This window comes from Podarcis tiliguerta (genome assembly GCF_965153285.1).
Source record: "Podarcis tiliguerta genome assembly, chromosome: 14".
NCBI classification, from domain to species: domain Eukaryota; kingdom Metazoa; phylum Chordata; class Lepidosauria; order Squamata; family Lacertidae; genus Podarcis; species Podarcis tiliguerta.
In genome coordinates, this window is record NC_139547.1 from 37,719,245 (window position 1) to 37,734,107 (window position 14,863).

At 42.1% G+C, this 14,863-nt stretch overlaps 1 protein-coding gene across 1 annotated transcript; it reads left to right on the forward strand.

Moving 5' to 3' along the window:
• The first annotated feature begins 1,298 nt into the window (after positions 1 to 1,298).
• JPT2 (Jupiter microtubule associated homolog 2) lies at positions 1,299 to 14,524 on the forward strand. Its single transcript, XM_083412585.1, has 5 exons — positions 1,299 to 1,459; positions 7,698 to 7,846; positions 9,015 to 9,157; positions 10,104 to 10,161; positions 12,404 to 14,524. The coding sequence occupies exons 1-5, from the start codon at positions 1,416 to 1,418 to the stop codon at positions 12,580 to 12,582; spliced, it is 573 nt and encodes a 190-aa protein (XP_083268711.1). The 5' UTR covers positions 1,299 to 1,415; the 3' UTR covers positions 12,583 to 14,524.
• The last annotated feature ends 339 nt before the right edge of the window (positions 14,525 to 14,863 follow it).

Sequence of the window (14,863 nt, forward strand, 5' to 3'; positions counted from 1 at the left end):
AATATGACTTGAACCGCTACCTCAGTGGAACAGGGGGAAAATAAGTCCTCTAAATGTTATGTACTTAGATCTGTGTAGTGGAAAACACCCATCCTTAGATTACAGGCCCTTCAAGTTACCCTACCTATTTTTATGTTTGGGGCTGAGCTCCAATACTTACATAGCCAAAATGGCACCACCCATGCACAGTATATTTGGAGGGTTCCCAAGGTTTGCAGAAGAACAATAAGTCTTTTGGAGGAGAAAAATTCTTGGGGGGGTCCCCAAAAACAGCCTGATGAGGACCAAGAATGCACAGTGTCCACAGAATGCTGATTGAAGAGAAACCAATAAATGAGGGGAAATAGAGCATCCTGTACAAGGGGCCATGGCTCGCTGAAGGGAATCCTGAACAGGAGTTTCACTGAACACCATTTTGTTACAATTCAGTTTTAAATTTTCTGGCACTCAAGGCTGGATTATTGACAACAGCAAGAAATATCTGCAGCTTGAGGGGAAAGGGTGATGGGGGAGCATATTGTATAGTATATGGTAATCTGTGTTGCACATCCAAACTGTTAGCAGTGCACTATCATCTACACTTGCAATCAAAATTATTCAACCCTCATTGCAAATCAGGTTTATTATCAAAATATACACTTTCAGCTGTTTGCAATGAGCAAATCATACAAAAGCAATTTAAATAGCTCAACATAATGGATGCTTCAAGTAATTTCCCCAAATTCAGCTGAAATTGCAACACAGACTTCTCCAGTCTCACTATTATTCAACCCCCTGAACAGAATCCCACCCAAAAGCACAAATACAACAGGTGTTGTCTCAAGGGCTTCATTGTTTGTATTCGTTGTGTTGAGCTATTTCAATTGCTTTTGTTTGATTTGCTCATTGCAAACAGCTGAAAGTGTGTAGATTTTGCTTCTGGTATTAGTTCTCCAGTCTTCCCAAGTGATGTGTAACAATTTTCGGAGACACCGTTGATGGAATCTTTTGAGGAGTTGGAGATGGTGTTTATAAATGGTCCATGTTTCACAAGCATACAGTAAGGTTGGTATTACAATAGCTTCGCAAACAAGCATTTTGGTTTCCCTGCGAATGTCCCGGTCCTCAAACACTCTGCCCTTCAATTCACTCCTTCCAATGAGAGCGCGGAAAACTCCGCCCGCGCTTCAGGCATCACGCCCCTTCTTCCCGCCCCAAACCCCATCCTTTGTATTGCGCTCATTGGGCACAGATCACCGAGTCGTCGGTTGGTTGGCTGTCCGTGAGCGGCGGCTCCGACGGCCAATCGGCTTTTAAAGACCTCCCGGGCGCCCTGCCTGAGGAAATCACAAGCGCGGAGCTCTAGCTCCGCTCGCAGTTGAGGAGCGCGTTGCTTAGCATCCGTTAGGCCGTTGGTCGCCGCCGCTCCCGCCACCATGTTTCAGGGACCCGAGACCGACTCGGCGAAACCCAGCTCGAGGTAAATGTGCTCGTTCCTCTGAGGAAGAGCGGCCTTCCTTCGTGGGGGGGGGGGGAGGAGACGCCGGGGTCCCTCGCTCCGTTTCCCGCCCTTGTGGCTGAGGGGAGGCTCCTCAGGGGCGGAAGCTGGTGACTTGGCGGAGCCACCTCGCTGCAAACGAGGGGGAAAAAAGAGAACGCCGTTTTTCTAAGGGCATGTTGTGGGTTGTAAAAGCAGACCGAGGCGGACGCTTTCGATTCGAATTAAAGCCGTGCGTTTCCAGTTCGGCCTTGCTGCGCTTTGAGAGTGGGGGTGGGGGTGTGGCAATATGCCGGTTCAGGTAGGAGGCCTTGTGGTGCCGTCGGAAACCGGATTTCTTACCTATCGCTGAGGCGGCAATCTTTTGCAGGGATACGTGGGAGTAACCCTGATGAAATCGCCGGGCTTGCTTCTGAGTAAAAGGACTTCTGTAAGGGGTGTGGCGGAGGTTTGGGGCGTTTTTTTGTTTTGTTTTAAAGAGAACAAAAGCTTTATGATGCCCGCCCTTTTCACTAGCCTGCTCAAGCAAAATAAAGAAGGGTAATACTTATATTTCTGGGTGGTGTGTTGGTTTTTTTAAATGTCTTGCCTGCCTTTTTCCTCCCAGCAGAAAAACTTAAGGTGACTGACGAAAGTTTTAAATACGGAATCTGAATACACCAAATCAAGGCAACAATGCTGATCCACATTGTTTGGCAGTCATAAGGAATCTAGTGATAATGTATGGTGCTGTTTCTGAACTCCCCTCTGAAATGCTATACTGTATACGTAGATGCAAACTTAATGCGTTCACACCCAAAATGCTGTATTAAACATCCCAAGGCCTGCCTGAGAAAGAAAGTATAGCACTGATGCCTGGAATTAGCTTTGTTGTGGTTGCAACTGGAGTAGTATTTATGATAAGGTGTCCTGCCTTTCTTCTGCTTCCTCTGGCCATGCCCATGTGTAGGTGGAATGAGTTGGTTTTGATTTTGCCTATTATTGGAGGCTATCAATGGATTTGTCCTTGTCTGGAGCATGTATTGCATATAAATGAAATTGATTCAGGTTACCGGGAGAGAAGAAACCAACTGCACTGAGTTAGACATCTTACTACTTCCACTGGATCTCATTTTTACCTGTGTCTAGTATAGTAATCACTTGGATTGCTTTGAATGCTGAACTCACTTTGTGAATTAACCACCCCGTGTGTGTGAGAGAGAGAAAGAGTGATATGCTCATTTGACAATTCATTTATATGTCACATTTATTGTGCAAGAATCACCTAGCTTTTATTAGTAGGTCCATATAATTTCTGACTGTCCTCGCCTAAGAGACTTGGGAGTTGCTGAAACCTGGCTGCTGATAGGCTTCTATTCAGTTCATGCAAAATGTTTTCCTAAGAGAAGACTGTTTGCCACATAACTCAATATATGATGCAATATGGCCTAGATGATGCCAGATGTACTGACTGCCCTACCCAGGTCTTCCAATTAAATACTAACTCTCTACTAGATCACATTGGGTCTTCTCTGAACTTCGTTTGCTTTGTCTGTCCATGTGCATTGCTTTGTATGCAGAACACTTCTGATGCTTATAAGCTGGAAGACTCGAACACTGGTTTCTATAATGGCAGTGGAACTATTGTAGCGGCGATTGTTTTACATGCTAAGGTAACCTAGATGGGCTAGTCTCCCGCTTCACAATTACTTAATCTCAAAGTGGTCCTGATTGATTGCTGACCTAAACTTCAATGCAGCTGCTTAATCTCCAAAATAAAAATTGAATATTTTAATTGTACTGGATTGGCGATTAGAATTGTAAGTACCTAATATATTTCTACTATTGCCATGATATGTAACTTCATGGAGGTGGATCAGTCTGTTGAGATTTGAATAACAGACTCATTAGCACTCCTCCTCCTTTTGGACCCTTTGGGGTTTAATAATTCATGCCACCCAGTGTTTCAGAATAGATTTTTGCTGTAGGAGGTGGCTGCTGTGCTTAAAGGGCACCAGACCGCACTGTCTGGTATGATTTTTTTCAGGAAGGCTCAGTTGTGACACCAGGCTCTGTTTTCCAGAAGCCAAAACTCACTTCAAAGTCAACATCTTGCTGCGTTCCTCTACCTTTAGAGAGTTTTGCTTCTTGCCAGAGACAAAAAACATTAATTCTAAAACTGCCTATTAATCTCTGCTTCAACCAACCTAGAGTTCTTGACTTTTCTCATGAAGCAATAACCTTGGAGAAAACCTGGATTCTGTATCTCCTCTCCTCCTCCATCCCTATAACTTAGACCAGCATATGTAGACAGACTTTGATAACAATGGATTACTTAAATCAAATCTTGCCACCTGAACACACACTGGTTAGAAAGTAGTGTTTCATTTGAGTGACATCATTATTTTGGATATCAGTGATTAATATTTTTTTTTAATTGCCTAGATGCCCTTTTGCACAAGGTGACTCATCAAAATATAACAATATATGCATACTGAATTAGTGTCAGGAAGATTTTTGAAATTTAGAGGATTTTTTACATTATCAGAATGCTCAAGGAACTTACTCCTGGTGTTTGCAATACTGTGAGGACATCATGCTTATTGAAAGCACAAGGGATTGGGATTGAATTTTCTGACTCAGAGCTCAGCCCTGGAATACATGAGGTAAGAGATTTAAGAAGAGCCTGCTGGATCAGGGCAGGGGCCGACCAGATGCCTGTGGGAAACTCACAAGCATAATTTGAGCACACAAGAACTCTCCTCTCCTGTGGGTTTCCAGCAACGGGTAATCAAAAGCGTTGCTGCCTCCAAGTGTACAAGCAGAGCATAGTCATCATGGCAACTAGCCCTAGATAGTCCTCACCTCCATGAATTTCTCCAATCCTTCAAAGCTATCTAGGTTGATGGCCATCACTGCCTCCTGTGGGAGCAATGGCCGTAGTTTAACTGTTGTGAATCTTCCAACATTAAGCTTCATTAGATGTCCATGAGAAAATCTTGTCTCTATTCACTTTCTACATCTTTGCTTCGTCCAAGTTAACAAATTTGTGGTCCACAAGAGGATCCCTCCCCTTATTCCTTGATGGCTAAGCCTCCTGAGGAGACCTTAGTGAGATACTGGTTCAGGCACTGGGATCTGCAGAGGCAAATAATTCATTCAACTTCTCCATATCCTCCTTTCACATTCCTTTTACTACCTTGTCATCCAAGGTTCGAACTGTCTTCCTAGACGGTTTCGTGATACCAATTTATTTAAAGAACTCCTTGTTGGTCTTAATATTTTTAGCAGTACGCTCCTCAGAATTTTTAAAAAGCATCCCTTACTTGCACTTTTTTGCTCAAGTTTTGTTCCTTTTTGTTCTCTTCAGAATTGTTTATGCAGTAGCATTTCCAGCTAAAGAGGAACAGTCTGCCACTACCTTCATAGGATATGGCAAAGAAGAAGAAATGGGTTCTATATGCAATACAATAATCACATCAATAAAACTTCAGATGTAAAAAATAACTAAAATCATCAGTTATTAAAGAGCAGCAGAGTTCTGTATTAAAAGTCTATTTAAAATGAAAATATTTCAGCCTGGGAGACAGTATGAGACCTTGTCTCCCCATTGAATGGAACAGCAATTTCTCAGCATCACCTTCTGGGACTGATCTTCCAAGAATGTAAGGAGCCACTGTAAAACAATATGCCAGTCTTCCCAGCTTCCTCAACAAGATAGTGTTTCATCACCAAGGTGACTAAGGCACTTTCCGTTCCAAGGAGAAACCTTGTACAGAGTTTGTACAGATATTTCCTAATAGTTACCTGGATCTAAACCTTACTACTTCAGGAGGGAATTCATTGCAGCCTCTTTCCAGGACTGTAGGAACCACCCTCTTTCCTCAGGCAATTTGGGATTTGTGTGTCAACTAGTGTCAAACAGCCTATATTTCTGAAAGGACTTGTGCTCATTGTATGATGCTTTCTTTCTGAATTAGTTTCTGCTTCTTGAAAATATTCATGCAGAATTTGCAATGAAAACCCTCTCTGTTGTGTATACAATGTGTATCTTCAGTCAGGCACACTCATGTTACTGTTGCAATGCTTGGAACTGTGGTGTTGGAACAGTGCCTAAATGTGTAGTTCACTGATCTCAGATATGATACTGACGCTTCTAATCAGAGAGCCTTTTGTTGTCCAAAATGCAATCTTCAAGTATTTATTTTCATTTATTTTGTTTTTGCATTTATATTCAACGTTTCCTCCAGGGAGGTTAGGGGGGCATATTTGGCTCTCCCACTCCCTATTTTATTCTTTCAACAAGCCTGTGAGGCTGAGAGATGGTGATTGACCCAAGATCCCCTTGCGAACTCAAATCCTAGTGAGGATTTGAACCCTGAGTGATGTCCTAGTCCAACATTCTAAACCAGCCTTCACCAACACGGCCATTTGCTAGTTGGAGCTGATGGGGATTGTTGAAACCAAAGCTAAATTATTGGCACGAGACTGCCAAGCACTGCATTGTCAGTTGAGAAAGTTTGAATTTAAATTGCATGAGTGATTCTGTTTTCTCATTTTGATGAAGAGAGAGGTGATGACCACTGCAGACTTGTTTGCATTGTGGCATGTTGAAAGAAAGCAGCAGTAACTTAGAAGCAAAATGATACAGTGGAACCTCGGGTTGCGGACGTAATCCGTGACGGAGACACATCTGCAACCTGCAGTGTTTGTAACATGCAGCGCCACGTCTGCACACACGCATGACGTGATTTGGCGCTTCTGTGCATGCACAAAGCGCGATTTAGCACTTCTGCGCATGCGGCGAAACCTGGAAGTAACCCTTTCCGGTACTTCCAGGTTTCCCGCGGTCCACAACTTGAAAACACGTAACCCGAAGCGTTTGTAACCCGAGGTACCACTGTATTCTTAGTTTATTCCTCCCCACCCGCACCCAACCCTTTATTCAGGCACTCCGATTGCACAGGAAATTCTCTTCCATGACTTTTGGAGAGAAAAGGTTTTATGGTCTGGAATGCCGTATAGCTGTGTCTCAAAATCTGAACACATTCTTGTCTCCTTCCTGGCAAATGATACAAGAAACATCTTTCCCCCCACCTTCTTCCTTGAATTAGTCTATCAACTTCCATTGTATTGTGAAATTGCTTCAAGAGTGCAAATGTTTGCATAGATATTGACTATTTGTATGGAACCAGCTTGGTACTTCAGTCAGCAATAGAGAGTCAAAACTTGTAGTTTTGTTGTGCATGTATTGTACTGAGTGTCTGTCCTAGCTACCTCTTATCTGGTCATTTACAATGCATTCTTTAATGTCATTTGCATTCCGTTCCCTGCAAACCTTGGCCTTGTTCTGGAATGTTTCTTTCCACAGAAAGCTGAATAACAGATTGCAACAGTCTTAACAATATGTGTATATGCTGCTGTGCTAGTCACAAAGCCTATAAAAGGGTGTGGACAAATTTGTAAGCAATAAATGCATGCACTCTTGTTCAGTTTGAATTTGGGTGTGGTAATGACCTCACCCAACAATGGGAAAATATCCATCAAGAAGCATCAAGCCAAACTTCTTATTGGTGCCTGATATGCTTTGCACAGACCTAGTTTGGGATTCCCCCCCCTTTTTTTTTGTCGAGAAGTATGTACAGTTATAAATTATTTGCCCTCTTTAAACTTATCCTGACCATCATATTCTTTATGCATTTAAGCTAGGGGTAGACAACCTAAGGCCCATGGGCCACAAGCGACCCATGGGGGTTGTTTAACCGGCCCACAAGCTGAGCTGCCTGCTCAGTGAGTCCCCACGTGCTGCACTAAACCGGTGCAGCACGGCATGGGGACTCGCTTCTGTGGTGCTGGGAATTGCGTCTGCGCAGGTGCCGAAAATTGTGTATGCTCAGGCGCCGGAAATTGCGCAGGCACTCACAATCCCAGCCCACCGAGGGATGTCTGCTGGAGTGAACCGGCCCAGGCAAGGTAAACCTTGCAGACCCCTAATTTAAGCAAAGGTTAACTTTGTAGAGACAAAGTTAATAGAATCTGTAGGCTGACGGTATGCAACATTTGAACCATTAAGCTTTCTGCTTCCTACTAACAGAGAGTTATTTCCTTCCCCTCTCTCATAACCTTTGGATAAATCTCTCCATAGACTTGTCTGGTTGCACATTGCCTGTTTTCACTTATATAATTCAGACTGGACGCTATCTGTGCTCGTGGCTGACTATCATTTATTTTCTGTAAACAGGGTCCTGCAACCTCCTGGAGGAAGCTCCAGCAATCTCTTTGGAAGCCCAGAAGAAGTAAACTCCTCTTTCAGGCCGCACAGAATGACATCTAACATATTTGGAGGAGCTGAAGAAACTCCGAACGTTTCAAAGAGAACAAACCCTCCAGGTGAGAGTCATCTTCCTGAGAAACTCTATGTAAGGGAGTGGCAGGTTTGGCTTTGCCTGCGAATACATAACCTATACTTTGTCCTTCCCTATTCTAGCAGAGTTTTACCATATTGTATTTGAAAGCCTCTGTATGTTTCAGACTATCCTTGTTAATCAAAGACGTGCTTAGGTTGTGTTCAGCCAATATTTTGCATGCAAGAGATGAATTGCACTGCTTTGCTAACTGATGTAATTCAGCCTGACAAACAGATGTTTTATCAGTTTGCACAATCTTGCCATATAGATTGCATCTTACAAATGTAGATTGCAAGTGTGTGCTTTGGCAGAGGGGGACCAAACCAGTAATTCAACCCTGGAAAGGCTGCATAATAAAACTTGATGAAAATAATCATTTAAATATGGTGGCAACAGATTGCAGTGCATGCCACCCTCATCCAAATACCACTGTTGTGCCGAGGATGTGGTAAGATATGGTGTTTGATCTCATACCACCTAGGCTGGCTGATATTAAAAGCACAGGTTTATAATTGATATTGGACTTCTAAACGTTGAGGTGTGTGGGATGTAGGACTCAAGCTTTCTGTTTATGGTAGTAGCATACCAACTTTCAGCTGTGGTATTTAGACGGTGCTGCATTAAATAGTGGCTTAGGCAAAAGCAGTTCTTGGCACTCTCCCAGTGAACAAAGAGGTTACTTTTTAATAAATTGTATAAAGCAATTTGAACAATGGGCTTCAGTTTTAGAGCATGAAGGTGAGTCAAAATATTTCTAGAAGCTTGTCCATGCATGTTCATTTCCATACTGCTGGCGTCTGCATCCACTTGCAAACACTGTTGCAGCATATAGCTGTTCTTATTGCAGTATTGTGTCACATTGGAAATCAAGTGGAATAAACGTTCCTGGAATGATCCCATGCATAACAAATGCTAGTCAGTGCTAGCTGGGCAGCTTGTCTAGCAGTGGAACCTTTTACACATTACACATCTTCAGAATAGTTTTGGTTGATTCCCAGCCTATTAGGTTAAAAGTCAGTGCACATTGTACAGGGAATTAAAAATACAAACAATGCTGATAATGGACTGACTCCTGGAGCTTATCATGAGCTACCTGGAAGAATCTGAAGGAGAAGTTCTTAGTAACTTCGATTAGTACTGCTGTCTTGCAGGTGGGAAGGACAGTGGAATATTTGAGGACCATAAACCTAATCCTTCTCGTCATCTTACAAATCCACCCGGTGGAAAAACAAGCAATATTTTTGGGTCTCCACAGCCTGTCGACATTGTCAAAGCTCACCCAAACAAACCCAAGGTATTGTAGATTTTGCCCATTTCCTTTTCCTTTTTTCTTTTTAATAAAGCCACAGGAGAACTCAGATCAGATCTTAGGAAGAACGATCTGTGTAAATGAAGCAGCCATGCATTCATTTGTATAATTGAGGTTGCTGAATCTGGGGGCCCTTGGTATGGAATTGAGAAGCTTTTGATTCATTCCATTCATTCCTGATCATGCTGACCCAGCCTTCTGTCCACTGTAAAGTGTTGAATTAGATTGCACATCTATCTAGTAGAAATGTTGGCCACTGTGAGATAAGGATGCTGGGCTAGATTGGCCAGTGGCCTGCTCCAGCAGTCTCTTGAGTTCTTATAATAAGCAGAATCCCTTCTGCCTCATGTGTGGAAGACAGCCCTGCAGAAATGCTAGCTACGGTTAGTTTCTGTTTGCCACTGTGCAGCTGCTTAGAGTCACAAGACTCTGTTTACATTCCAGAGACATTCCAGGCTGTTTGAAGTCTCACGGAAGACAGGAGACGGATGTGACGTTACTGGTTTCCTGTTCCTTTGTTTAGTTCAGTTGCTCTCTGCCTTTCACAGAGAGAGGATGTGTTTTCTGTCTGCAAAGTAAGAAATAAAGTATAGCGATGTAGCCATAAATCTCATCACTTCCACGTGCTGCTTTGATTCTCTGCTGAATGGGAATGTGCCTGGAGCCTCATCAAAGGCTCAGGTCGTTAATCACGTTGCAGGGCATTTCCGAAGGACTCGGCCGGAGGAAGATGAGCTTTACCAGCTCGGTCGAATGCAGATTCCAACAGCTACATGCTAGAAGTTCTGCCCTTCAAAAAAGAGAGTGGTAGCAGAAATTGCTTGCCTTTCTTGCTTGAAGGAAGCCTAAGCAAACCTAGAGTTGCTTTTTTTAAAAGGGGCAATACATTCCCACAGAACTTGGTTTTTAAAAAGTGTTTTTCCCCTTACAGGATCATGCTGTTATCCTGAATGACAGAGGGGATGTGCCACAAGAACTAAAACCCAAAGGTAAGTGGAACACGTTTTCTGGGAAGCAGAAGATTTCCAAAGCGTTGGTTGTCTTTTAAAACTAGTATGAAATCAAAACAGAATGAAAAGCTAAGAGCAGAATGAAAAACATTTTCATACATATAAAAGTCAGGTGTAACACATCCGATCCACTGAAAGACGCCAAAAATATCTAAAACTCTCCAGACTAAGGGACAAAAGCCAGGGTATAAAGAAACATTTTTATCTGGTCCTGAAAGTAAATAGTGATAGTGTCAGGCTGTAGGTCACTTTGGGACACTTCTCTGTGTGTCAAAAGTAACAAATAATAATAATAGTGTGTGCAAGCAAGACTTCTGTGGCTGATCTTGAGGCCCCAGAAAACTTGTAATTGTAGGCATTCTGTCAACTGCAGATGCCTAATGCAGCTTGTGGGTGGCTATAGGGAGACAGAATCTAGACAAACATCGAGGACTTAACCTATCTTTTCAGTATATGTGGGATGAATAAAATTCACGGGAGGCTTGTTAAAATGAAATTTATCAGAATCCACAAAAAAACACTTTTAGGTTGAAGAGGGTTTTTTATTTTCCAAAGAAACCAATCTTTGGTATGTTAACTTTCTAATGGAAAAATGACTTGATCAGCTGCTGGCTCTGTCAGCAGCTCCTTAGATGCTAGTTACCCACAGTTACAACATTCAGTGTCATAAGTAGAAAAGCAAGAAGCTCTTTGGAATGAACTAAGAGTCCTTTAAATGCTTCAGCAAAATAGTCAAAGATTCTTCAGAAATCTTCAGCTTTACAACAGCTTGAATTTGAGCTGAAATATTACTGAGAATTTCTTATTTCTGTCACAAGAAATTGAATATGAAAATGCACCTCTGACTGCAATTTTTTAATATATGGATGTGAGAGTGAAATGGATTTGAAGTGGGTTTGCTTGGCTTATTTTGTGTGTACAGTACAACCTCAACTACCATTGCCCCTACTTGCAAGCAATCCAACTCGTAACCACAGCAAACCCGGAAGTAAATACTGGGTTTGCTGCAATTCGTGCACATGCAGAAGCAGCTGCCACTGTCTGCATATGCGCAGAACGGCACTGTCGCTGAATGCGCACACACAGAACGGCACTTCTCCCAGCGACCCCGTATCGACTCACGAATGGACCTTTAGAACGGATTCCGTACGTGAGTAGAGATTCCACTGTACCTGTAAAGAGTTACAATTTGAAGAGATCCCTGCATCTGAATTCCCTTTAAAAAAAACCTCTATCTTCTAAATTTTATAAAAAGCATTCAGTGCATCTTCTAAAAGTACAGAATAGATTCTCCACAATTCAGTCTTCCTATAACTATATGAGAATATTCTGGAATGGGTTGCTATTCTGCTGGATGCCAGAGCTAAGCCTGAGACAAATAATATGTATCTGATCTGAGCTATCTACCAGTGTGTATTACCATCTCCTAAGCTAGTTGTCTGAGATTACCTCTACTTACTTATTATACAGTCGGTAGCACTAACCTTGTGCTAAATCATTTCCTCTGCCATGAATTCATGGCTTAAACTATACTTTCTCTTGGATATGGCTTACCACTAAGAAGTAGATGAGCATAGTTCTTGATGAGCTGCACAGGGCTCGGGGACCACTCTGTAGGTGACAGGTTGTTCACCTGTTGTTTCTATAGGCTTTCCAGGATGGATGAGTCAAGGGCAGTATCCAATTTGTATTTGAAGAACTGTTTTTTTCTGGGGGGTTGTTTGTTATATTCAATGTTTGACACAGCTATTATTATTCCAGATCAATAAACCTAAATGAAAAGACTTGTGGGGAGAGGAATATAAGCCACAAGTATTTAGTGTGTGCCTATCTGCAGTTGTGACTGTATCTGTTCCTTAAAGGCCTGGGAATGGTCTGCACACACTTTCATACTTTCTTCGTGTCCCCATTATAGTGGCCTGCTGGGTGGGCTGATTAAATACGTTTTTAAAGGAGTGTGTGTGCGTGCATGTGTTCAGTACTTCCATGCTCCTTGTAAAGCTTTTTTTAGCAAAGTATTCTTGGGGAGGAGCATTTCACAATGCTTCCGCAGCATACATGACATAACTATCACCTTGTTAACATGGAAATGAAGTGCTAACTAGGGGCTGAACAAAGTGCAGCTGGGTAAAATACATGTAATGCAAGCTATAATTGTCATAAGACTGGGTGAATATTCTGGCATGGCCACCTGACAACATATCTTAATTTACAATTACAGAAGACCAAAGACCACAGGTGGAAGATACAAGTGAAAAGAGAGAGCCACAGAAGAAGGAGAGCACCAAAGAGCCTGGACCCAAAATGGATGATCATGAGCCCAGGCTGGGGCCACGGCCACGATCACACAACAAAGTCCTCAACCCTCCTGGGGGCAAATCCAGCATTGCCTTCTATTAAGGAAAGTGTTCTCTTCCCTTCCCCCTCCCCACAATGGAGTCAGCACAGAAACAGTTTTCAAGGTTTGAACCAGAAATTTAGCCTCCTGCTGCTTGAAGAAAGAGCCACTTAGTGGTTTGGCATATTCAGCATGTGGCAGAAGTTAGCTTGAGATTCTCTGGCTTTTAAAGTTGCAGAACAGACTTCTGAGAGTACCCTGATCTCATGCACTTCTGAGGCAGAATATTGCTTTCTTGATGCACAGATTAGGTATTATAGCCCTGAGGGGATTTTATTTGTGCTAGATAAGGAGGAAGGCTGGTCTAAACTCTGACTAAAGATCTTCCTGAACAGTGGACTAGAACTGCCCTTTGTCATCTTGTAAGGGAGAACCTTACTAAGCAAGCAGATCCTCTTCTGGAGAGTAATTGTAGTCAAAATGTATTGTGCAAGAATTCATTTTTTGAACTCTTGAAAGTGGAAGGTGCATGTTGAATGACAATATACTTGCAGTTGTGGATGGCATGGAATGATCTGAAAATTCAGCCAAACCACTCTTGTCTATAATCAGACCTTGAATCTTGTCCAATGAGATGGTTAAGAATGTAGTGTTCTACTCCATAATTAGCCTCCAACAGAAGCTGTTTGTACTCAAGGTTCTTTCTGCCCTATAAGTGTCTAGTCTTATCTAATTCTGTGCTGACTCTGTTAGACTATTTGCCTTCCTTCCTTATTGACCACTTCGTCCTATAATTTGGATAGTTTTCAACTCCTCTTCCCCAGAGACAGCACCTTTAACTATGCTGAGTGAGGCTGCAGCTGCTTTGCTGCCCACCTTATTCTTCTAGTTCTCCTCACCTTGCCCACCACCAGTACTTCAGAATTAAAAGTCCTGATTGTAGCAGGCAGAGGAAAACATGGAGAAAGGCTGCAGAGGTTGGAGCCCTGGTTATTGCAGTTGAAAGTATAAATAACATATTGGTGACCCCATCTGGAAGCACAGACTATCCCACCTGGTTTCTTCTTTGCATTGTAGCTGCCTTGAGACTTCTGTTTGTCTCTTTCACTCACTCCATCCAATTGGGGATGGTTCCTGGATTTTTGCAATACAATACTCCTGGTGCACAGACTTCAGATTTTTTTGCAATAACTTTGTATTGTTTTCTGGAATTTCATTATGTGGGTTTAGGGGGTGGGAGGGGCTCTTAAACTTCATGTATTTAGATTCCTGACCAGCTGTACTTTAAGATTTGTTCTTTTTTTTAAACATCAAGTGCAGTGGCTTGCCTTTAGAACTATAGAACTATATAGAAGTTCATCAGGCTTGCCAAAGAACCAGTGGCCTTTCTTGCAAAATGGCTCTAGGTACCAGCAGAAAACATTTTGCAAATGGGTTCTGAGAAACAAGCTCTGTGCCAGATATTAAAAGTAGCTTGGAGTTCTGTCCAAGTTATTGTTTTGACTAAAAACTCACCTCTACTGGGGAAGAAAAATTCTTCATTGCCATTCTTCAAGAATGTGCAGCACCTCAAAAGAAAAAGGGGGAAACCCCACAGTAGAACAGGGAATAAGAAGAGTTTGGTGTGGGCTTTGAGCTTTGTGGTGGATTTGTTCTAAAAAGGTGCAACATGGGAAGAGTTGGCTCAAACTTGCTTCTCTGACACTATTTGCATTGTGTTATGGACTTCCTCTTGTCTAAAGCTTCAAGCTTTACTTGGGGCTGAAGTATTAAAAGGTGCATTTTCACCAGTGCCTCTGTTTTGGATAGCAGTTTTCCAGCAAAGCCTTAAATTATTACTGTTTTAATTATACCTGTGCCATTATTTTTCTCAAGGGGTGCCTGGGGAGTACACTATGTATCCAGAAAGGATGCTTTTATTATTAAAAAAAGGTGGGGTTAATGAAAATTCAGAATGTGTTGAATCATGTACTACTCAATAAACAGCTGCATTTTGTCACTTCATTATCGTGTGCCAAGGCTGTGAGTCCAAATAGTGTTCTTTTGTGTCTTAAATCACCTTGTGTGTTTAAATCACCAATACTGAGACATGTGGACTACCAAATGTCCCATTAAAATAACTCTGATGGACATATTTATATAGTGCCATCCATCTGTACTGTACTGGGTAATTTTAAGCAAAAAGTAAATACAATTCCCTGTCCTGACAAGTTTATAATGAAATTATGGATGAATGCATCCATTTCTTGGCAGAGAATAAAATTCAAATATTGTTTGAAATAGAAAGTATCTTAATTCAGAATCAAGAGATTCAGGTGTCTGTCTGTACAATCAACACTTGTA

Coding starts and splice junctions, on each gene's coding strand:
- JPT2 (XM_083412585.1), top strand. CDS start 1,416: ATGTTTCAGGGACCCGAGACCGACTCGGCGAAACCCAGCTCGAG. Junction 9,158..10,103: donor CTCACCCAAACAAACCCAAG/GTATTGTAGATT, acceptor TTCCCCTTACAG/GATCATGCTGTTATCCTGAA. Junction 10,162..12,403: donor ACAAGAACTAAAACCCAAAG/GTAAGTGGAACA, acceptor TTACAATTACAG/AAGACCAAAGACCACAGGTG.